At 44.8% G+C, this 25,051-nt stretch overlaps 1 protein-coding gene across 4 annotated transcripts in view; it reads left to right on the forward strand.

Moving 5' to 3' along the window:
- Positions 1-25,051, forward strand: part of LOC130355603 (ATP-binding cassette sub-family C member 5-like) — a 136,237-nt gene that overhangs the window by 71,930 nt on the left and 39,256 nt on the right. For all 4 annotated transcript variants that reach the window (XM_056555951.1, XM_056555952.1, XM_056555954.1 and 1 more), the window contains 7 exons: positions 8,550-8,675; positions 18,155-18,212; positions 19,582-19,670; positions 19,757-19,859; positions 21,949-22,130; positions 23,452-23,598; positions 23,851-23,980. In XM_056555951.1, the coding sequence (XP_056411926.1) occupies positions 8,550-8,675; positions 18,155-18,212; positions 19,582-19,670; positions 19,757-19,859; positions 21,949-22,130; positions 23,452-23,598; positions 23,851-23,980 (835 nt within the window). The remainder of the gene's footprint in view (positions 1-8,549; positions 8,676-18,154; positions 18,213-19,581; positions 19,671-19,756; positions 19,860-21,948; positions 22,131-23,451; positions 23,599-23,850; positions 23,981-25,051) is intronic.

Consider the following 25,051-nt stretch of genomic DNA (forward strand, 5'->3'; position numbering starts at 1 on the left):
TACAAGTCGTTTCATAGTCTGACAATTAAGATCATCACAGCACTCCCCATTCAAAGACTGCAAGCAACCATAGTGCAGGTAGGGACATATCAGAAGTTGTTCCAGAGTAGTGTTGAGCGGCATAGGCCATATTCGAATTCGCGAATATTCGCGAATATATGGACGAATATTCGTCATATATTCGCGAATATTCGCATATTCGTCATATTCTTGTTTTTTTTTCCGCATATGCGGATATTCGCGTATGCGAAAATTAACATATGTGAATATTCGCATATGCGAAAATTAGCATATGCTAATTTTTGTATATGCGAATTTTCGCACGACAGTCTCACACAGTAGTATTACAGCCTTCTTTACACCACACAAGCTGGAAGCAGAGAGGGGTGATCACTGTGAGGTGTACTGTGAAAAAAAAAACAAAAAAAAAACGAATATTCGTAATTACGAATATATAGCGCTATATTCGCGAAATTCGCGAATATGCGATATTCGCGAATAATATTCGAATTGCGAATATTCGTGAGCAACACTATTCCAGAGTCTGCCAATTGAGTTCAGAACTGGGATCAATCCCCATTCAAAGTCTGCGGTGCGACAAGGAAGCCTGAGCCATGCGCCCTGCATGGCACACATAATCAATCTGGTTGTCAAGCGGTTCCTAAAGTGTTCCACCCATCTGCAAGACAACCTAAAAATGGCGAGGAAACTTTGCATGCACTTCAGCCACTCATACACTGCAAAGCACACCCTCCTTGAGCTGCAGCGTCTGAATGGCATCCCCCAACATAGTCTCATATGCGATGTTTCCACCTGTTGGAATTCCACCCTCCATATGTTGGACCGAATATACGAACAGAGAAAGGCCATCAACGATTACTTGATGATCCAAGTGGATAGGGGTACTCCCCTCTATAACTTCGATGTCAACAAGTGGCAACTCATATGTGACAACCGCGGTTTGCTCAGGCCCTTTGAGGAATCAACATTATTTGTCAGTCGCCAGGATTATGGGATGAACGATGTCATTCTACTGATTCATTTCCTACAACAGATGGTGGAAACAATGGCTGGTCAGGGCACTGGAGGTGTGGCACCTACATCTCATGGCCACATGAGCCCTGTGGGCGCTGAACTGGAAGAGGAGGGGAGGGGGACAGTGGAGCACAGGCAATTTGTAGCGAAATGGGTGGTTTTGATACTCAGCTGACAGGATAGGAGGAGCAGGAGCAGGCAGAGGAGCTATAGGGTGATGAGGAAGGCGAGACAGAGGACCTAGACACACCGTGGCAGTATGCAGTGGAGATGGTGGGAGGGAGTCCCTCCGAGTCACTTGCACACATGGCACAATGCATGCTCACTTGCTTGCGATGTGACTGCCGAATTGTCACCATTCGGCAGCGGGATGACTTCTGGCTCTCCACCTTGTTGGACGCTCGCTACCAGCACAAAATGGGGGCCTTTTTTGCACCCACTGAAAGTGAGGACAAACTGACCTACTACAGAGACATCCTATGTAGTCAGTTGGATCGATGCCTGTCTGCGCCATCGTCCATCCTCTCGCAGGTCTGACTCGGGGGGCCCTCTGTGCTCACGTTCCACTGCCATGGCTGCTGGGGAGGGGTGGGGTGACAGGAGCAGTACCAGCTCCATCAGCAGCAGCCTGAGTCTACAGTCGCTGATGAGTAGCTTTCTTCACCCGCATAGTGAAGCCACTAATTAGCAGCAGCAGGTAGACCTGGAGCAGGACCTGAACAGGTGGTGGCATACTTGGACATGACCCTTCCAACCCACAAGATCCGCTGGACTTCTGGGCAGCCAAACTGAATTTGTGTCTGCAACTAGCAGAGTTTGCCCTGGAACAGCTGTCTTGCCCGGCCAGTAGTGTGGCATCAGAACGAGTGTTTGGTGTAGCGGGGGCCATAGTAACCCCAAGGAGAACTCGTCTGTCCACCAAAAATGTGGAGAGATTGATGATAATTCAGGCTTGGATCAGCCAAGATTTCCACCCACCAATGCCTGTTGCATCAGACTAGATTATCCATGGTGCCACACCAGCACTTTCACAAAAGAGACTGATTTCTTCTGCCTACCTGCATCAGCTACTATTCTGATCCTGCCACCCGCCTGATGCCACACATCTGATGCCAAGTGCTCCTTCTTTCACCCACCTTGGTCAGCGGGTACTGGTATTGCCACCCACTGCCCCACTCTGTAACCGTGTCACTTTTAGGACTCCTAATGCTGCTGCTGCCACCTCCATGCTCTGTAATTGTGCCGCCATATGGTCGCCTCATGCTGCTGCCACCTCCAGGTTCTGTCATTGTGCTGCTCTGTGGTCTACATAGGCTGCCACCACCTCCAGGATGTGTCATTCTGCCGCCATATGGTCTCCTCATGCTGCTGCCACCTCCAGGCTCTGTCATTGTGCCGCCCTATGTTCTTGACATGCTGCTGCCACCTCCAGGCTCTGTCTTTGTGCCACTCTGAGGCCTACATAGGCTGCCGCCACCTTTAGGCTGTGTCATTCTGCCGCCATATGGTCTCATCATGCTGCTGCCACCTCCAAGTTGTGTCATTGTGCTACCATATGGTCTCCTCATGCTGCTGCCACCTCCAGGCTCTGTCATTGTGCTGTTCTGCAGCATACATAGGCTGCTGCCACCTTTAGGCTGTGTCATTCTGCCGCCATATGGTCTCCTCATGCTGCTGCCACCTTTAGGCTGTGTCATTCTGTCGCCATATGGTCTTCTCATGCTGCTGCCACCTCCAGCCTGTGTCATTGTGCCACCATATGGTCTCCTCATGCTGCTGCCACCTCCAGGTTCTGTCATTGTGCCACTTTAAGGCCTACATAGGGTGCCACCACCACCTTAAGGTTGTGTCATTCTGCCATCATATGGTCTCCATATGCTGCTGCAACCTCAGTGCTCTGTCATTGTGCCGCCTTATGGTCTCTACAAGCTGCTGCCGCATCCAGGCTCTGTCTTTATGCCGCTCTGCAGCCTACATAGGCTGCCGCCACCTCCAGGCTGTGTCATTGTGCCACCATATGGTCTCCTCATGCTGCTGCCCCCACATCCAGGCTGGGTCATTGTTCCACCATATGGTCTCCTCATGCTGCTGTCACCTCCAGGCTGTGTCATTGTGCTGCCATATGGTCTCCTCAGGCTGCTGCCACCTCCAAACTCTGTCATTGTGCCGCTCTGCGGCCTACATAAGCTGCCGCCACCTCCAGGCTGTGTCATTTTGCTGCCATATGGTCTCCTCATGCTGCTTCCATCTCCAGGCTCTGTCATTGTGCCGCCATATGTCTCCTCATGCTGCTGCCACCTCCAGGCTGTGTCATTCTGCTGAAATATGGTCTCCTCATGCTGCTGCCACCTCCAGGCTGTATCATTGTGCCGCCATATGATCTCCTCATGCTGCTGCCACCTCCAGGCTCTGTCATTCTGCCGCAATATAGTCTTCTCATGCTGCTGCCACCTCCAGGCTTTGTCATTGTGCCGCTCTGCAGCCTACATAGGCTGCCGCCACCTCCAGACTGTGTCATTGTGCCACCATAGGGTCTTCTCATACTGCTGCCACATCCAGGCTCTATCATAGTGCCGCCCTATGGTCTCGTCATGCTGCTGCCACCTCCAGGCTCTGTCATTGTGCCATCACTCCTTGTTATATTGATTTTGTGGTAATACAGTATTTTTTCAAATTAAACACTTCGGGCCCTGGGTCACTCAGGCGGTAGCTTGCCTCGTGGCGGACCGCCAGCTCAATTTTAAGATACAGGTACAAGCTTTTTCACTGCAGAAATTTATACACTGCAGCAGATATACATTAACCCATTAAGGACCAAGGGCGTACAGGTACGCCCTTGGTCCTGCTCTCCTGATATAACGCGGGGTTACACAGTAACCCCGCGTCATATCACGGCGGGCCCGGCGTCATAGTGAAGCCGGGACCCGCCTCTAATAGCCCGCAGCACCGATCGTGGCGCCGCGCGCTATTAACCCTTTAGCCGAGCTAAAAGCGAAACCGAAAGTGGCCGGCTAGCTCAGTCGGGCTGTTCGGGATAGCTGCGGCTAATCGCGGCATCCCAAACAGCTGACAGGACAGCGGGAGGGCCTCTACCTGCCTCCTCGCTGTCCGATCGCCGAATGACTTCTCAGTGCCTGAGATCCAGGCATGAGCAGTCATGCGGCAGAATCGTTGATCACTGGTTTCTTATGAGAAACCAGTGATCAATGATAAAGATCAGTGTGTGCAGTGTTATAGGTCCTTATGGGACCTATAACACTGCAAAAAAAAAAGTGGAAAAAAAAGTGAATAAAGATCATTTAACTCCTCCCATATTAAAAGTTTGAATCACCCCCCTTTTCCAATAAAAAAAAAACACAGTGTAAATAAAAATAAAAATAAACATATATGGTATCACCGCGTGCGGAAATGTCTGAATTATAAAAATATATCATTAATTAAACCGCTCAGTCAATGGCGTGCGCGAAGTCCAAAATAGTGCATTTTTGGTCACTTTTTACATCATTTAAAAATGAATAAAAAGCGATCAATAAGTCCTATCAATGCAAAAATGACACCGTTAAAAACTTCAGATCACGGCGCAAGAAATGAGCCCTCATACCGCCCCATACACGGAAAAATAAAAAAGTTATAGGGGTCAGAAGATGACAATTTTAAACGTATTAATTTTCCTGCATGTAGTTATGATTTTTTCCAGAAGTCCGAAAAAATCAAACCTATATAAGTAGGGTATCATTTTAATCGTATGGACCTACAGAATAAAGATATGGTGTCATTTTTACCGAAAATGTACTACGTAGAAACGGAAGCCCCCAAAAGTTACAAAACGGCGTTTTTTTTTTCAATTTTGTCGCACAATGATTTTTTTTTCCATTTCACCGTAGATTTTTGGGCAAAATGACTGACGTCATTACAAAGTAGAATTGGTGGCGCAAAAAATAAGCCATCATATGGATTTTTAGGTGCAAAATTGAAAGAGTTATGATTTTTTAAAGGCAAGGAGCAAAAAACGAAAATGCAAAAACGGAAAAAACCCCGGTCCTTAAGGGGTTAATGGAGCTGGAATTACCGTGGCTGCTGGCACCAGACCGGCCCTTCAATGGATCCTTGAAAAAGGATTTAAAGTTTGCTCATTCCAATTACCAGGCTCTGTCATTGTGCCACCATGTGATCTCCTCATGCTGCGTGCACAATAAACATGTTAATCTCTTCAAAATCTTCAATTGACATTTAAAAATCTGTATGTCATACTGAATAACAGTATTATTTCACTAACCCAGCACACACCTATGTGTGTTATGACAAGGCAAAGTATTCTACACCCCTATTGAGGCTCTTTGTAGCCCAAAAATAGCAGTTTTTAATAAAGATTTGCTGCAAATAAATTCGAATCGAACCAATTTTTTTTAGGAAAATTTGGCAAATTGTCCAAATCGAATTTTTCACAAATTTGCACATCTCTGATCACCATATTCTGGTACCCATAATTTCAACATATGTAATGGCTTTTTTGCTGGGTAAAGTATTTTCCTGTACAATTTTAAGGTATATGTCAATTTGTGATCCATTTTAATGTGACCAAAAACAGCAATTCAGGCACTTTTTCTAATGATGGCTTATAATAGGCCCTTAGGGAGGCCAAAAAGTGTGTGTAAAAAAAAGTTTTTTAAAAGTAAAATTTAAAAAATCCCTCTGCTAATAAAAATTCTAATCACCCCCCTTTTCTAATTTTTTTTAAATAAAACACTGTAAAAAAACAAGAAAAAATACATATATTTGGTATCGCCGCATGCGTAATTGTCCGGACTATTAAAATATTATGTTTCTGATTCTACACGGGGAACCGCATAAACGCCAAAAGATCCCAAATGCCAAAATTGCTGGTACCGTTAAAAACTACAGCTCATGGAACAAAAAAAAAAAAAACCTAACATAGTTCCAGAGGTGTAAAAATAAAAAATTATTGGGGTGAGAACATGTAATAAGCAAAGGCTTTTTTTTTTTTTCAAACCATAAAATGAAGCAAAAATTATTCAAGTTTGGTATCATGTGAATACTACTGACCCATAGAATAAAGATGGCATGTCAGATTTACAGTATTTAAAAATTAATAAATTATAAGAAATGTAAAAATGATTGCCCTACAAAATTGAGCAATTCCATATTTTTTTTTTAATTTTGCCCTACATATAATTTTTTTATGGCTTTGTAATACATTGTATGATAAAAAAAAAAAAAAAAGTGGAAAGTACAACTCGTCATGCATAAGCCCTGATACAACTATGTGAGTAGAAAAATAAAAAAGTTATGGGTGTTAGAAGGTAAGGAGGAAAAAACGTGAGCCAGAAAAAAAAAATTGCTGGGTCATGAAGGGGTTAATGGATGTTGTTTTTTTATATGCTTTCTTTGGAAATGTTTTTTATAGTTTTAATGTTATCAGAGATCACAGCATCTAGGGGGTTTAACAGCTTGGATCAAAATTATCTCAGATCCCAGGCACTGATGGTAGCTGCGGGAAATAGCAGCAACCAGCTGTATGAAGTAAACTCTGTCTCTGAGCCTGCTTTATATTTCCTTTTCTACATCTTGACATACATTTTTGTTAGATCTTGTGAAGGGATTAAATAATTAGCGGTCAGTTATATTTTTAAGCATAGATTCACACCACATTTTTGTTTCTGTTTAACATATAAGTTTTTTATGGAAAATATGCAACAGATACTGCTGGATGCAATACAGCATAATCAGTTTCCCATTAATTTACATCATTTTAAAAAAAGTACTCTAAGGCATCCATTTTTTTGGTGTACACAGTAGTGCGGTTGACCATGTTTTTGCATAGAGCTAAATTAAATGGACTCAAACATAAACAGTTAAAAGGAGACAAAAATGCGGTTGAACGCACCCTAGCATGACTGTTTCTACTCATATAACTTTCCACACTCCTACAGACACTTCCAAGGATTATTGGCAAAGTAGGCATGCTGGCCTCTGTTTTTTTAGTTGTTCTTTGGCAAAAAATGACTTTCTTAGGCACGTTTTTGCATTAAGAAAAAAACTTATAAGTTTTTAACTTTTCACTCCATTATGAATAAAGTTCCACTTGTTTGTGTTACGCCGAGCGCTCCGGGTCCCTGCTCCTCCCCGGAGCGCTCGCGGTGTTCTCCTCTCTGCAGCGCCCCGGTCAGACCCGCTGACCAGGAGTGCTGCACTGACACGGCCGACGGGGATGCGATTCGCATAGCGGGACGCGCCCGCTCGCGAATCGCATCCCAAGCTACTTACCTGTCCCGATCCCCGGCTGTCACGTTCTGGCACGCGCGGCTCCGCTCTCTAGGGCGCGCGCGCGCCAGCTCTCTAAGATTTAAAGGGCCAGTGCACCAATGATTGGTGCCTGGCCCAATCAGTCTAATTAGCTTCCACCTGCTCCCTGCTCATATAACCTCACTTCCCCTTCCCAGCATGGCCGGATCTTGTTGCCTTGTGCCAGAGAAAGCTTTTTGTGTATGTCCCAAGCCTGTGTTCCAGACCTTCTGCTGTTGCCCCTGACTACGACCCTTGCTGCCTGCCCTGACCTTCTGCTACATCCGACCTTGCTCTTGCCTTGTCCTTTTGTACCGCACCTGTCTCAGCAGTCAGAGAGGTTGAGCCGTTACCGGTGGATACGACCTGGTTGCTACCGCAGCAGCAAGACCATCCCGCTTTACGGCGGGCTCTGGTGAATACCAGTAGCAACTTAGAACCGGTCCACTGGTACGGTCCACGCCAATCCCTCTCTGACACAGAGGATCCACCTCCAGCCTGCCGAATGCTGACAGTTTGATTGAAATTCCAAGAAAAAAAACTGTGCTAAGTCAAAAAATGTATGGTGAAAACCGGATGGAACCGTACGCACATATGGTTCTGTACGGTTCCCATTGACTCCCATGTTAAAAAAAATGTATACTGTTTAATACGGTTTTTCACCTGAAACAAAAACCGCGGTAGGCCACGGGTTTTCTGTCCGGAAAAAAAAAGTAAAAAATTGTATGGTTTGAAAAACAGAGACAACTGTATACAATATGGTGCATATGGTTTTGAATGGGAAGTCTATGGGCACGGTTTTCTGTATGGTTGCATACGTTTTTTGTTATGAAACTGTATGCCGAAACCGTATAACAAAATCGTGGTGTGAACCCACCCTTACCTAAATTGTAATGCGTTTTTGAGACTGTAACCATTTCAGTTCCATTGAAGGACCCTAAAACTCTAGACACAAAACTAAAGACACTTTGTGGCGTTATGAAACTCATTCTCTAGACAGGTAAACTTTACATAATTTTCGATTTATGACAAAATCTTGAAAAATGGAACAAAAAAATGTAATAGAAAATAAAAATAGAAACAGATAATAATAATAATGTGTCTCTCTACTAACTGGTTGTTTTTGGAGTTAGTATATTTTTTGTAACATAACAAATTAGGGTTGGTAACTGTAAACATTACTTTGATGTGTTTTTTTGTTTTTTTTTTAGTACCTTGTGGAGTGTGATGAAGTTTTATATATGAATGATGGGTACATTTCTGAGCAAGGAACACATGAGGACCTAATAAATTTAAAGGGTGATTATGCTCTTTTATTTGAGAGTATGGAGCAAACAGTGAGTATAATTCACAAAAGTGTCTGATTCTTATTTATATTACAAAGTTTACTCAGAAGCTTGCATGTATACTATGGGTACAATCTTGGCTTGAGGCCAAATTACATGTAACAACCTCCAAATCAACATACAGTACGAGTATTTGATTTTCATAGTGCAAACATAGTTATATGCCACAATTTCACTTATAGCGTCATATGTAAATGTTGGAAGACTGACGAGGTAAAATGGGCAAACGCCTATACATTACATTTACCATTACTACTAACAATTATGATGATTTGAGGTTAGTGACGTTTTTATACTTTCAGAATAGGAAAACATAATTTTGACACATTACAACTTTTTTTTTTTTTTTCAAATTCAAAAAAGGGTTTTATTGAAAGTGATAAAAGAAGCATTACAAGTAATAGGTGAGTCACAGGATAAACAAACTTATAAAAGAGAAAGGAGTCCGGTGGCCAGGGTAGGCCCAATGGACAGCAGCTAAACAATGCATAAACACATGACATGTCATATATCGAATAAGAACAGCAAGTGGTAAATTCCACAATAAGTAGTGCAACAAACAGTCAATCAGGAGCAGCATATAACATCCCAGGCACAAGGGCCAGGGTTATCTAGATAGGTCGGGTATGAGTCCAAATGAGGAACCTGAAATCAACAATAGGTGCGCCAGTGGAAGTACCAAAGAGAAAGAAAGCGAACAGATATAAACGGTGTTGCGTGGGAAACAACAAGAGACAACAGAAAAGGGAAAAGGGCCATGGAAGGAGGAAAAGGTAAGGAGTCAGGTTCTGAGCAGTAAAAGAGGGACATACAGACAAGGGTTGGCAAGAAAAGGAGAGGGACTGAGAAGAGGAAAAAAGAGGGAGGGGGGGAGGGAACGGGGGAGGGGGGGGGGGAGAAAAGGAGCCAGGAACCAGCGGGTGTCACATCAGCATGGATGCAGGGAGTAGGATTGATACGGGAGCCCAATGAGAGGGAAATCACAGGGATCTGCATCTCTGGGAGGAACAAAACTGTACCCATGGGAGCCAAGTGGTCTCAACACGCACAGCGTCATCAGGATGAACCGACATCAATTCCTCCATCTGACGTGAGTTGGCAACTTCCGCCATCCATTCGTCCAACGTAGGGGGGTCAACAGACCGCCACTTTCGGGGTATCACTGCTTTCGCGGCCTGAAGGAGGTGCCTCGCCAGAGACTTCTTGTATTTAGCCTGCGCCATGGAGAACATAAACAGTAGGGCAGCAGCAGGAGTGGGGGGGACACAGATCCCAGTGTCTTCTTGAACAACCCGGAGGACCGATTGCCAGAAGGGGACGAGTTTGGAGCAGCTCCACCAGATGTGCGTCATGGTACCCTCCTCCACACCGCATCTCCAACACACACTGGGGACCGAGGGATACCAGCGGTGAAGCATCGCTGGGACACGGTACCAGCGAGTGAGAATTTTGTAGCAAGTCTCCTGGGCTTTGGTGGCCACCACCGCCTTATGGGTCAAAAAGAAGCATTTGGCCCAGGCTTCAGGAGAGAACGACATTCCCAGTTCAGCCTCCCAAGCCGTGCAGTAAGCAGGTACAGCATGCGAGCGCTGGGACTGCAAAAGTTCATAAAGAACGGAGATGGCATGGCGGGGGTACGACGAGGCCAGGCAAAGGCGCTCAAAGGGCCGCGGGTCCCTATGTAAGTCAAAATGGGCGGGGATGGAGGAATAGAAATGGCGTAACTGCAGATAGGCAAAGGGGGCCCTGGTAGAGGAAGGGTACTCCTCCAACAAAGCTTCCAAGGGTTTCAGGTGGCGCGCTGCTAGGACGTGTCTAAAGCGCAAGGGGGCAGACCGAGTAGCCCCAAAAAAGGGGCCAGCAGAGGAGGCTCCAGGTGGGAAGTCAGGATGGTCAGTGACTGGGAGGAGGGGGCCCATGCGGTCAACCAAGCTACTGTTCCCACGCACAGAGTGTAGGGAGGCCAAAGTGTGGCGAGTGGAGTAGGATGTAGGAAAGGCAGTCAGAGAAGCAGGTGACCAGGTCCAGGGGAGGGTGGATAAGGCCTTGGTGCATAGGTCCTGGGCCATGCGTACCCATTGCTTGGATTCGGTGTTGTGCGTCCAGTCAAGGACCCGTGCATGTACACAGGCTAAGAAATATAAACGGCAATCCGGCAGGCCCGCTCCACCCGACAGTTTAGGCCTGGAAAGGAGGAGACGGTTCAAGCGGGGTCTAGCCGATGACCAGACGAACAAACTGAAGCAGCGTTGGAGAGCACGCCAGTAGGAGGAGGGGAGATGAATGGGTACGGTTTGTAGCAGATATAACAGCCTGGGTAAGAGGTTCATTTTTAAAATGCTAATTCTTCCAAACCAGGAAAATTCTCGTCTATCCCAGGCGGCCAGATCCCGCTTAAATTGCGTGAGAAGAGGAGAAAAGTTAAGAGGGAACAGAAGGGACAGATCGGAGGGCACTTTCATACCCAGGTATGTGATACCCCTGGAGGGCCACGTAAAGGGAAAAGCTGAACGGAGAGAGTCCACTGCGTGTCCTGGCAACGAAACATTGAGGGCCTCTGATTTAGAAAGATTAATTTTAAAATTAGACCAGGCACCAAAATCTCGAATTCGAGACATAAGATTAGGTAAGGAGGTAACAGGGTTCGAGAGATAGACCAGGAGATCATCGGCAAAGGCCGAACATTTATATTCCCGGCCTCCGATGGAGATTCCCTTAATGTTGGGATCGGCTCTGATGCCGGCAAGAAGGTGTTCCATCACCAGGACATACAGTAGGGGGAGAGGGGGCAACCTTGACGAGTGCCGTTGCGTATGGGAAAGGGGTCAGACAGAGAGCCGTTAATCTTCAGGCGGGCTGCGGGGGAACTGTAAAGGGCCAGTACTTTAGAGGTGGAAACAGGGCCAAGGCCGATGTGACGTAGGGTCTGCGCCAGGGAGGACCAGGAAACACGATCGAAAGCCTTCTCGGCGTCAAGGGAGAGTATCATTACAGGCAGTTTAGAAGACTGAGCGTAGTGGATCAGATCAATAGTCTTGATCGTGTTGTCCCTGGCTTCCCTCCCCGGCACAAAGCCGACTTGGTCAAGATGGATTAGGGAAGGGAGAACGGAATTCAGGCGAATCGCCAGCAATTTGGCGTAAATCTTTAGGTCTACATTTAGTAAGGAAATGGGGCGGTAACTACCACAGACCTGGGGGTCTTTTCCGGGTTTGGGGATAACAACTATATGTGCCAGCAAAGAGGCGGGGGGGATAGGGTGCGATGTGGAGATAGAGTTAAAGGCCCGAAGCAGAAGAGGGGAGAGGGCGTCTAGAAGGGTCTTAAAGAATCTAGCCGTGAAGCCATCTGGGCCAGGACTCTTCCCGCCGGGGAGATCACGAACTACTGCGGCTAACTCTTCCGAGGTGAAGGGGGCCTCGAGGGCTTCCACCTCCTCCAGGGGCAGGGACGGGAAAGGCGAGGACTGTGGAGGGGGAGGGTCGGGCGGGTGAGGGAGGTTGTACAGGTCTGAGAAGATGTCAAGAAAAGAAGAAGCAATGTCAGGGGTGGTATGCACCACGTTACCAGTAGGGGAGCGTACGGTCAGGAAATGAGTCTGGGCTATTTTAGCGCGCAGCGCCCTGGCCAGCATGCGGCCGCTTTTGTTGCCAAACTCATAGAATCTGCTGCGACCCACCTGTAGCCAGCGACCCCAGGACGCCTCCAGGAGGCGCTTAACCTCTAGCCTAGCAAGCTGCAGTTCTCTGAGGACCGTTGGGGAAAGCGAGCGCTTATGGGAAAGTTCTAGCGAGGAGACTAAGTGAAGGGCTTTCTGAAGGGCAAGGGCTCTACCTCGTTTTAACCGGGAGCCGTGTTTGATGAGGACACCACGCAAAACACATTTGAGCGCCTCCCATTGATAAAAAGGAGCAGTAGAGTCAGCACTATGATCGTCCACAAACGAGGAAACAGTTGTGGTCAGATCAGACATGCACAGGGGGTCTAACAATAGAGACTCATTCAATTTCCAGAACCAGGTGGACCGGGTCAGGGTGGGCAAGCGTAAGGAGCAAAACACCGGAGCATGATCCGACCACAATATGCTTCCAATGGAGGAGGAGCTCGCCCAGGGCAGTGCGCTATGCGGAACTAGGATATGGTCAATGCGACTATAGGACCCATGCGGGGAGGAGAAAAAACTATAGTCCCTGTCAGTAGGGTGGTGCAAACGCCAGATATCATGCAATTGTAAGAGACCAAAAGCACGCTTCACACGCTTAATGGCGCTATAAGACAGGCTAGAGCGTCCCAGGGAATTATCCAGAGTGGGATCCAGAGTCATGTTCAGGTCCCCGCACAGGACCACAGTCCCCGAGACCATAGGCAACAGCCGGTCAATAAGCTCCACCAAGAAACCGACCTGGCCCTGGTTAGGGGCGTACACATTGACAATTGTAAGCGGGGCGCCTCCGACCGATAGGGTCAGGATGAGATACCTGGCATGCGGATCAAGCACAACGTTAAGGACCTGGTGGGCAAGGGATCGGTGGATGGCAATCGCGACCCCTTTAGTACGGGCCTCCGGGTTGTTGGCGCAAAACCATATTGGGAAATGCCTGTTTTTAAGTGTGGGAGCGTGGGCCGTCTTAAAATGGGTTTCCTGAAAGCAAGCGATATGTACCTTCCGTTTATGAAGATGATGTAGAATCTGCGTGCGTTTCGCTGGCGTGTTGAGACCCTTCGCGTTGAAAGAAGCTAGATTGAGATCCGCCATGGGTAGGCACGAAGGAAGGGGGGGGCGCTCACCCGCTGGCTCCTTCCTCCAAAAAGACAAGAGAGAAACACAGGGATGAGCAAGAGTAGAGGACTAACTGAGAGAGGGAGAAAGTGAGGGGGGGGGGAGGGAGTCAGAGAGGAACACCAAGAAGGCACGTAGCAGCAGAATATAATCCGCTGCAGCACAGTCTACATAGAAGACGGTCCTAGACCAAGGAAACCTACGTCGGGGAGATATCCCCTGACAGTTTCAGCCTACTGGGGTAGCGTGGAATGCAAACAGACAGAAGAGGAGGCCGGAGCCGGCACCCCCCTAGACGCACATGAGGAGTACAAAATGACAAGAAAACCTCTATCAAAGAGTAGGGACTATGATCCAGGGCAGATGGAGAATGGGGAAACAGTACATACAAATGATAGCGTAGGGAGAGAGTACCAAAACAAGGACACAGTTAACAGCGGGGGGGGGGGGCAGTAGAAGGAAGAGGCTGCAAATGGCACGGTCCTATGGAATGAGAAAACATCATGTTAACAGCATCAAAAACAAGCCTTAAAGGCATACAAGCAATGTGTGATCAAGGCCTAAAGGCAGAAATAAGGCTCAGGTGGCGGGGAAGGGGCCTGGGCCCGCTCGGGAGGGGGCATGGACAGATTCCCATCTGGTGACCAGGCGTTGATGTCTGGAGTCCCGAGGCGGGAGACCCGGCCGGGTCAGTTTGGAAGATGACTGTGGCGACCTGTGCATGGGGCGCTTGGGGGCCTGAGGAGCTAGTGTGGGCCAGTCAGCCAAGGAGAGGGGGGGGAACGTCCAAGTCCTTAAGAAAACTCGGGAGATCAGCCGGGGAACGTAAGGTGTAGGCCTTGCCATCTTTACGAACCGTGAGGGCAAAGGGGAAGCCCCAACGGTATAACAGGCCCCTTCCTCGGAGCTCCTCCAGCAGGGGACGAAGTGTAGCACGTTGCGCCAGGGTGTGGTGGGATAAATCAGGAAACAGTTGAATCTCCACGTCTTTATAGTAGATCCGGCGGCGGGAGCGTGATTGCTTCATGATGTCCTCTTTGATGGTATAGAAATGTATCCGACAAATAACGTCTCTTGGACGATGATCATCCGGCGAGGGGGGCCGCAGGGCCCTATGGGCTCTGTCGAGCTCAATATGGGTATCCACGGGCCGGCCTAGTAGGTCATTGAAAATCGTGAGCAGAGCAGGATGCAATTCATCAGGGCCGACCGCCTCAGGCAAGCCCCGTATGCGAATGTTATTCCGCCTGTTGCGGTTTTCAACGTCGTCCAGGTGCTGCTGCAAATGGAAAAGTTGATCACTGTGCTGTTGGACCGTCACCTTGAGAGATTGAATGGCGGCCGAAGAAGAGTCCTGAGCAGAGGAGACAGTGTCCATTCTGGCCGATAACGTGGCAACTGTAGAACGGAGTTGGGCAAACTCCTGCTTGCATTCCGCCACCATTTGTTTAGCCATAGAGGAAAAATCTTCCCTGGTAGGTAAGGAAGAAATCAGAGAGCGCAGGTCGGCCAGTGTCAGTGGTCGGTCAGTCTCCGAGGCTGGAGTGGGGGGGATACAGGAAGCAGACAGTTCCAGGACAGGTGGCAAATCCGTGGGACCCGGAGAGGGGGTCCGGAACTCTGGTGGCGTACCCCGTAGGCTCAGGGGTAGGTCAGCGGGAAGCATGGAGGCCATGGGTGCAGTCCCTACAGATAGTGGCTGGCCACAGAGGAGTGTCAGATCAGTCTCAAGGATGGTGGCTGGGGAGCGGTGAGCTGAGAGACCCCAGGAGGATCCCGAGGACCACTGTGGTGATGAGGAGGTGGACCCTGGTAGGGAAGAGGGGCCCGACAGAGGCACCGCATAGAAGGCCACCAAGGGAGAGGAGCAGGAGCCAGGATGTGGGGGCCAGTCTGTTGGCAGGTGGGGTGGTCCCAAAATCAGTCCCCCCACTGAGGGTGCAGGAGGGCCCACCACCAATGAGGCAGGGGGCTGCTGTGCCCAAGATGGAGACCCACGACGGGACAGGAGTTTTCTGCAGGGGGGGAGAGACCGCAGGGGGGAGCTGATGACCGGCAGTCACTGGCAGGGATGCCGCTGTTTGGTGGCCGGACAGGGGGTCCCCTGGGTCAGTTGATGGAGAGGGGCACAGTCTCACCTGTCCGGCAGCTGATGGTGCGGCCACGGTCTCTTCGCCGCCCTCGGTGGACTGAGGCGGCGGGGTCCGGGGCGTGCGCGCGGCAGGTGCGTCGCAGACAGCTCCAGGGTCCTTCCAGTGCGGCCTAGAAGAAGGCGCCTCGGCCCAGAGCAGCAGGGCAGCGGCAGCCTCCGGCGACCAGGAGGATGAGGTCGGAGGCCTCCGGACTTCTGAAAGCTCCGGTGAGGTATGTGTCGGGCGCCCAGCCGGGGGAGGAGTGGGCTGGTCTCTAGCAGGGCAGTGCTCCGAGGCTGGCAGGGATGAGGAAGGAGCCGCCATCTTGCCGGGCTGCGCAGGAGGCAGGGAGGCACTTCTTGGAGGCTGAGATCTGGTGAAGTAACCCCGCAAATCCCTCTGAGGAGAGGATGGTCGGGTCCTAGACTGTCTCCGCTGTTTCTTTTTTTGGTTCCCCATAGGTTAGGACAGGGTTTTCGGGCAGAACAGGGGGTTTAGGACCGGAGCTCCGAGAATGCACGTCCTCACGCCAGCATAGCAAACCACGCCCCCCCACACATTACAACTTTTGACACAATACAACTTATTGCTACAAATATTGCAAAATCTAAACAGGGTCATTATACATTCACTTTGTAAAAGGATTTATTTAAACATCTTCTACTACGTATAAAGCTTAAGGCTTTGTAAAGCAGACATTTCTGTTATGTAATGTCCTTTGAGAATTTTCTCTGGACCTATGTATGTCAAATAGTAAACCATGTAAAAACAAGTCAATGGGGTGCAAATACAAATTATGTGCATTACATTAGCATTATATTAACAGTAGAATTACTACTACAATACAGTATAATGCATATCCATCTATTTATCTAACTATCTATCTATCTATCTTGCATTCAGAAAGTCTTGTGCTATAATAAAAAAAAGAAAAAAATATTTAAATTTCATCAATCTGAACTCAACATCCCAATCTCAATCATATAAAAAACATATAAAGGTTGAGAATTTTAACAGCAAGTAAATAGCAAAGTGTCTTATAATTACATAACGAGCAATATATTAAAAGTTTAGTTTGGTGACAGGTACTTTTTAAAGACATAAGCACAATAGCACCAATGGGACTCTTACACTGAGAAACAAGATTCTTTGAGCTGATAAAACCAAGATTGAACTTTTTAGCCTCAGTTCTAAACATCATGTCTGGAGGGAACCAGGCACATCCATCACCTGCCTAATACCATCCCTACAGTGAAGCAGGGTGGGACAGGGAGACTGCTAAGAGAAAGCTAAATGTAGCGAAGTACAGAGATATTCCAAATAAAAACTTGAGTCTGGAACCCAGACTGGGCTGAAGGTTCACCTTCCAACGAGACAATGAGCCTAAGCACACAACCAAGACAACATAGGAGAGGCTTAGGGACAACTCTGTGAATGTCTGTGAATGCCAAAGCCCTGAGTTAATCCTAATCGAACATCTCTGGACAGAAATGAAAAATTCTGTTCACCAATGATCCCATCCAATCTGACAGAACCCACAAACAAAATCTCTAAATCCAGGTATGCAAACCTTGTGGCATCATGCTCAAGACTAAAGGCTGCCAAAGGTGCTTCAACTAAGTACTAATTTAAAGGGGTACTCTACCCATAGATATGTTATCTCCTATCCAAAGGATAAGGGATAACATGTTTAATTGCTGGGGGTCCGGCTGCTGGGACCCCTCGCGATCCCCAGGCTGGCACTGCAGCGTTCATGAACGCAGAAGCCTGGTCACAACACGCCCTTTCCATTCTTTTTTTATGGGAGGGGGTGTGACAGGTGTAAACTAGCTGTCACGCTCCCTCCCATAGATATGAATGGAGGGGATTTGGTGTGAAGTCACGAACATGGAAGCCCTAGGCTTGGCTGGCCGGGGGATGTTCAGAATGGCAGGTGCTGAATGGAGATTGTGGGGGTGTCCCTTTGGATAGATGATAACATGTCTAATGGCAGAGTACCCCTTTAAAGGCCTGAATATTGAATATGTCAATGCAATATTTTGTTTTTCATTTTCTTTTTACACCTTGTGATTATGGGGTATTAAGTTCACAATGATGTAAAAAAACAGGAAAAAACTGAAAGGATCTGAAGACTTTCTAAATTCTCTCTCTCTCTCTCTCTCTCTCTCTCTCTATCTATCTCTCGCAATATATTTGTATATGGAAATTATGTACCCAATGCCTTCTTCTTCAGTGCCCTAAATTATTTTTACATGCCCAGTTATAAAGTTCTTTACAGTCAACACACTGCCATGGCCATGCAAGCACACTACCACTCGGAGACCTTTGTTTTTTTGAGATTTCTAGGTGTTCCAGTGGTGGACAGGTAATAAATGCTCTTGTCGGGCCACCCCCTCAATCTTGTGCAATCCTGATCATTTATGTTGTTTCAGCACCCACTGCCTTAAAAGTCACTATATAATAGATATTTGCATAATTTCAAAATGGATGTAAAAATATAATACTTTACATAAATAGCTTGAAATGGAATTATCTTTAACAATTACATTTTGTTACAGAATATTGTTAAAGGAAATACACAACAGACTGATGATACTAAACAGAATACAGATCAAGGTAATGATAACAAGTATTCCAATGCAAACAATGGTAAAACATTATTTCCTGCACTACTGCAACAGCCCAATGTTTACTACATTTATTATATAGCCTGGTATAATGCTAACTGCAACATTTTTTACATTTCTCTAATACATCTATAATATAAAAGAGGAATTGTCTCATCTTGTCAACCGGTGGGACTGCTTTAACCAAAAACATGTTGTCTTTCTAAGCCAACATATAAAAGGTTTGCAAGTAGTAAAATCATCCCACCATTTTGTATTTGTAGCTCCGATACAGCCCATATCTATGGTTACAGACTTCATATAAACTATGATTGTGGTATGATCCTGCTGTCACTTGTAACTAAATTATCAATGATGGAATATCCTGTTTAGTTAAATATGTGGGCAGAGGAGAGGCTGGCAGAGACACATGGCTGTTCTGAGCTTTTTTTTTTGGAGTAAATGGAGTAGCGGATAAGGCCTGTGGTTTGTGGATTCACCAGAGTTTTTAGGTGAGGAGGCAAGCAATGCTGTGGCATTTCAGAAGCTTACCCTCACCTCCTGAACACTTGAACCCAGGTAAAAAACCATAGATCATTAGATACCCGTCAGCTAAAACACTATTATTTGCTTCATCTACCCAATACTATCTGCAGCTCATATCATTAAATTAGGCTGACAGGCTCCCTTCGGCCACGTACACATGGCGGAAATTGTGCCTATCTGCATGAATTCTGCACCCGCATTGGTTCGGTTCAGAATTCTGACGTTTTTAAACACATGCAGAATCGGTGTGAAATTCTTGCAGAATTCATGCAGAAATTTCTTCATGGATTCCGCATTTTAGCAAAAAAGATAGATTTTATTTAATTGAACGGTGATAGTTTGTGTGGATTCAGCGCAAATTCGGCAAAAAAGTCATCCCCGTTGACTTCAATGTGATTCTGCAGCCAAAGTCTGGAAAAATTTAATCTTTTTCTGGAGTGCGGAATTCAGAATTTCAGCTGAATGACATTGCGAAATTCCATTAAAGTTAACAGGCAATACATTTATGCAGAATTCCACACAGAAAACACATGTGGAATTCCATCGTGTGAACGCGGCCTATGGGTAGAATTCCAGCTGCAGCCCCTCATGATGTCGTAGGTTTCTGATCTATTTTATGACATTTTGTTTGTAGTCGTGGAGATTGACTGTGAATCTGCAACATAATCTGCTTGCAACACATAAAAAATCTGCATGAAAAAAATCTAACCCTTGCGGAGTCCCCCAAATGAGGTGTATTCAGTCTGAGTGTCAAGGGCAGCACCAAGCTGTAAATACAACCCTGACTACATGCATTAACATTACAAACCTAATGGATAACGTTACTGTTCCAGACATGACAAGGAAGGGTTGGAATCCTGAAGATATAAATCTCCTCAATTCAACAAGCACAGATCTTTCCACTGAGACATCTGGAATAAAAGTGAGAGAAACAATGGCTTTAGTTACAATTATGGATTATTCTACTTTTTGACAGGTTTCACAGACAAATCTTTGTCTTTTATCCAGGAGAATGAAGCAGAAGGGGATAGTTATATAAATGACCATGTAAAAGAATCAGAAACAGACATGGCACCCCAAAGATATGGTGGTGATGAGGAGGTGGTCCAGGGTATGTATATATTGTGCTTCATATAGAATACTATTTAAAACCTATTGAACGTTTTGTCATTAACCTTCAAGACTAAATATTTTTATTTATTTATTTATCATTTTTTATAATGCAGTAATTAAACAAATATTGTAGCTTGTTGGTGGCTGGGGAGAGGGGGTGCAAATTCTGTATAACATATTCTTTGTACAAATTTTTTTTTAAATGATGATAGAACTTTTGTTTTTAAAGGAAAAGTGCTAGTGCCAGTGCCAAAGGGTGGTGGGGTGGGGGAGGGGGGGCGTTAGAAGTTTGACTTTACGCTCCATACAGTGGGAGATTCAAGGTTCCATTCTGTAGACAGATGATACATTTTTACACGTTGGAGTACCCCTTTAAATATAAATTCTGGAAGGTTATTTTTTATTTATTGAATACATTAAAGAGCATTACCATTCCCTTAGTAATAAGGTGTGTCCCTGCACACTCTGCCACTGCCAGCATCTGTGTCAAAGTGTGTAGGGACATGCCCAATGAGAAGGGGAATTGTAACACCCCAGTTGTCAATACATTTCCAGAAAGAATAACAGAAGAACGGCACAACAAAGAACTCTACAAATGGGAGTTTTAAGGAAAATACAGGCATTTGTTGAACACGTTAGAAGAGCACCAGAATTAGAATCTTAAAGGGGTTATCCAGGAAAAAACTTTTTATATATATCAACTGGGTCCAGAAAGTTAAACCGATTTGTAAATTACTTCTATTAAAAAATCTTAATCCTTTCAGTACTTATGAGCTTCTGAAGTTAAGGTTGTTCTTTTCTGTCTCACTGATGACACGTGTCTCGGGAAATGCCCAGTTTAGAAGCAAATCCCCATAGCAAACCACTTCTAAACTGGGCGTTTCCCGAGACACGTGTCATCAGAGAGCACTTAGACAGAAAAGAACAACCTTAACTTCAGAAGCTCATAAGTACTGAAAGGATTAAGATTTTTTTAATAGAAGTAATTTACAAATCTGTTTAACTTTCTGGAGACAGTTGATATGTAAAAAAAAGTTTTTTCCTGGAATACCCCTTTAAGGGAAATACGGGGATTTACTGCACACATGTCCGGAGAGCCTTTTAGTCCTTATCTTAATATAAGCAATGGAGAAGCATATTGGATCATATATATTCCTCATCAGAAAAGTATCCATTGCGTTACATTTTTTATACACATTACCTGTTGCTTCTTAAAGGGGTATTTCGGGCATCTTATCCCCTATCCTTTTGATAGGGGATAAGATGTTTTTGCCCGGAATACCCCTTTAATATGGAATAAGATTTCACATCTCTCATAGACTCTAAGCTCTCGTGCGCAGGTCCCTCATTCCTCTTAGTGTGTTATATTGTAATGTCTCATATTTGTCTGTATTTGTACCCTCAAAATTTGTAAAGTGCTGCATAATCTGTTGGCGCTATATTAATAAATATTATAATAAGATGTAGCTATGTCATGGTTTGGTGAGTTAAAACTTAGCGTGCTTTCATACATAGCTGTTTGTGGTAGTTTTTCATTCAGTCTTTCAGCCAAAGCTGAGAGTGGGAATGGGAAACATAAAGGAAGAACTTATACTTTTCTTTCACGCTAGATCCAATTTTGGCTTTGCCTCAAAAACTGCCATCAGAAACTGCTATGTGTGACACTAGCTATATACACACATAAAAAAGAAAAACAGAGCTACTTTCTTTCATAAACCGCTCCCTGTCTGTCACCAGGTTGGGTGTGCTTCTGCAGCTCAGTTCCATTGAAGTGAATGGAGCCAAGTTGTAAAACCACACCCACCCTAGAGACAGACATGAAGCTGTTTTTGAAAGAAAATTAGCTGTGTTTTTCTATTCCTGGATAACCCCAGTAACAGCCGGTTCACCCGCACTAAACACAATACACAGGGTTATAGAGCGGGTGAACTGGATTACAACAAGGTATCACTTACCCAGATACGTGCGTTCCCTCAATAGTTCCCATGCATAACAGGTATCAGCATCCCCTAACTATCACTATTTACAATATTGTTGTCCTGTTAAGTGACAAAAGGTTTACTTTATTTTGGTTCACATCTATGCAGGTCTTATGCAAGCTGAAGAAAAGAGTGATGGCACTGTACCCTGGAGGGTATACGCAGCATACATTAACGCGGCTGGAGGGGTGCTCATAATCACCATGAATATTTTTCTGTTTGTACTAACCACAGGTAGTGCAGCCTTCAGTAACTGGTGGCTAAGTTACTGGATTAAACAAGGCAGTGGGGTGAGAAAAACATTCTTTGTAATTGTATATGTATAAACAACATTTACGTTTTGTCTTTTTGAGTAATTAAAGGGGTACTCCTCTGGAAAACTTTTTTCTTTAAATCAACTGATGCCAGAAAGTTAAACAGATTTGTAAATCACTTCTATTAAAATTTTTTAATCCTTCCAGTACTTTTTAGGGGCTGTATACTAAAGAGAAATCTAAAAAAGAAATGCATTTCCTCTGATGTCATGACCACAGTACTCTCTGCTGACATCTGCTGTCCATTTTAGGAACTGTCCAGAGCAGGAGAAAATCCCCATAGCAAACATATGCTGCTCTGGACAGTTCCTAAAATGGACAGCAGAGGTCAGCAGAGAGCACTGTGGTCATGACATCAGAGGAAATGCATTTCTTTTTTGGATTTCTCTTTAGTATACAGCCCCTAAAAAGTACTGGAAGGATTAAGATTTTTTAATAGAAGTGATTTACAAATCTGTTGAACTTTCTGGCACCAGTTGATTAAAAAAAAAGTTTTCCACTGGAGTACCCCTTTAATACCTTGGTTTTAATGCAGTTATTTTTCTGCTATATTACCATATTACATGTTATAATGGAGAAATGCATATAGAGCTGTGTTTCCCAACCAGTGTACCTTCAGCTGTTGCAAAACTACAACTCCCAGCATGCACTAGCAAGTAGTTTTTCAACAACTAGAGCAGTGTTTCCCAACCAGGGTGCCTCCAGCTGTTGCAAAACTACAACTCCCAGCATGCCAGGACAGCCTTCGGCTGTCCAGGCATGCTGGGAGTTGTAGTTTTGCAACAGCTGGAGACACCCTGGTTGGGAAACACTGAACTAGAGTTACACTGGTTGGTAAACACTGATAAAGAGTGCTTGAATTCACAGTTTACTGCAGTTGTGTTTTGTGACCTCATGACAACACTTCCTCATCTGATAATCCTTTCATGTTCGGTGTTATCACAGGGGCAGGGTATGGATCCGCATTACCATTTAGAATGATCATCAGATCAGTGTAATCTAGTAACTTTTCATAAGGCATATACAGATACACCTGATACAGCCCAGTAATGTTCAGCACAGCTAAAATCCTACATATTTGCACTATGAAGGGGTTGCTTGAACTTTCCAAAATAACCTTTGATGACAAATACTGTATAGGAATTGTATAATATTGTATGACATTTACATCCTTTAAAAGATTGAATTTTTGCAGATGAGCTTTCCTATTTCTTTTGCAGTTTAGTTTTTTATGTATGATGATTTAAAATGATTTTATATAACAAATACTATTGGGTTTATGCTGTTTTATTTTTAGAACATGTCTGTTGCTACCGCTAACTGGACTCGGTCAGGTGGAAGTATGAAAGACAACCCTGACCTGCACTTTTATATTTCTATTTATGCCATGTCTATGGTGGCTGTTATTTTGCTGAGATTTGTACGAGGCTATGCTTTTGTTAAGGTAATGTTTCATTATATTATTATTATTATTATTATTATTTAAATTATATATATTTTAGTGTTCACTGGTTCAAATATTTGTATTGACATAGAGCAGAATTTATTTATTTTTTAAAAATAAATGGAGGTTTGCTTCAAATTGAAATGCCGGTAATTATTGATGAAAATAGTCAGCTTTAGCTAAAATTGACATATATTGATTTTTATGAAGTTAATAAATAAATAAAAAATCTGTTTATTTTCTTAAATATAGAGCACTCTGAGAGCCTCAACTAAATTACATGATGTTCTATTCCAAACTCTCCTCCGTAGTCCTATAAAATTATTTGATACAACTCCTCTTGGCCGTATTCTGAACCGATTCACCAAGGATGTGGATGAAGGTATATGGAAAATCCATTAAGTGTACATTTTGATATCATGCTTTATAATATTAGATTTAAGTAGTTATTCTATTTTTCCTTAGTCTTGTCAGCAGCACAGTCATGTGAGCTTTCAGGACCTATGGACTTTTTAATAAAAGTGAGATCCAAAAACTTTTTATATGTTGATACTGATGAAAATTAAAGACATTTTGTAATATGGTTGTATAAAAAAATGTTGAATATTTGATAAAGAAACAGCTCCTGAAATTCCCACCACTAGGGGTCCCCATACCTACTGGGACACTAATCAGTCCTGCAGCAGCATCAGGCTTGTCCATGAGTCATGGACAAGGCTGGATGAGCGCCAATTACTTCCAACACCACAAGGGAGGGACACGCCCCCTTCCCCTGAGAGGATTTCTAACACTGTGAGCTAATGAAAATAGGTATTTTTTATTATAAATATAGGTAATAGATGCATAAAAACTAGATGTACATGATCAAGATTAGGCACTGAGGAACATATTAATTCTTTTTTTTTTTTTTATGCGGGATCTGACAGGTACGCTTTAAATAGATTCAAGTAAGCACTGCTCCCTGTTCCCAGCTCCAGAGAGTTCATTATAAAGTACTAAGAAATGGAACTGAGGGAGGAAAGCTTGTACTGCTGATAAGACTAAGGGAAATCAGATTTACTACTGACATCTAATCTTCCCTAATGTCTAAGTGGTTTCACAGAACTGTTTTAACACAGGCCGTTCTTTCTTACACTAGAGAAGCAAACTTATAATGTCTGAAAAAAGTCCTAGGAGTGCTCAAAGAGGCACTCTGGCAGATGTGTTCCAATGGAACTAAACTTCTTTTGGCCCAAGAGGCAGTCAGGGCCCTGTTGAATTCTGGAGGATCTTGTTCCATCAGCAGATAGCAAGTTGGCATACAGTCTATAATCTATCTAGAAATAGTTAGCTTGGAAGCTGTCTTAGGTGATAGGTGATAAAAAGATTTTTGTCTTTCCGAAATGCATTGGTCCTGTCAATGTAGATTTTAAGGCACCTTGCAACATCTAGGTTAACAAAATGTTCATCCTTT

Source organism: Hyla sarda, chromosome 2, assembly GCF_029499605.1.
Source record: "Hyla sarda isolate aHylSar1 chromosome 2, aHylSar1.hap1, whole genome shotgun sequence".
In the NCBI taxonomy this organism is placed as follows: Eukaryota; Metazoa; Chordata; class Amphibia; order Anura; family Hylidae; genus Hyla; species Hyla sarda.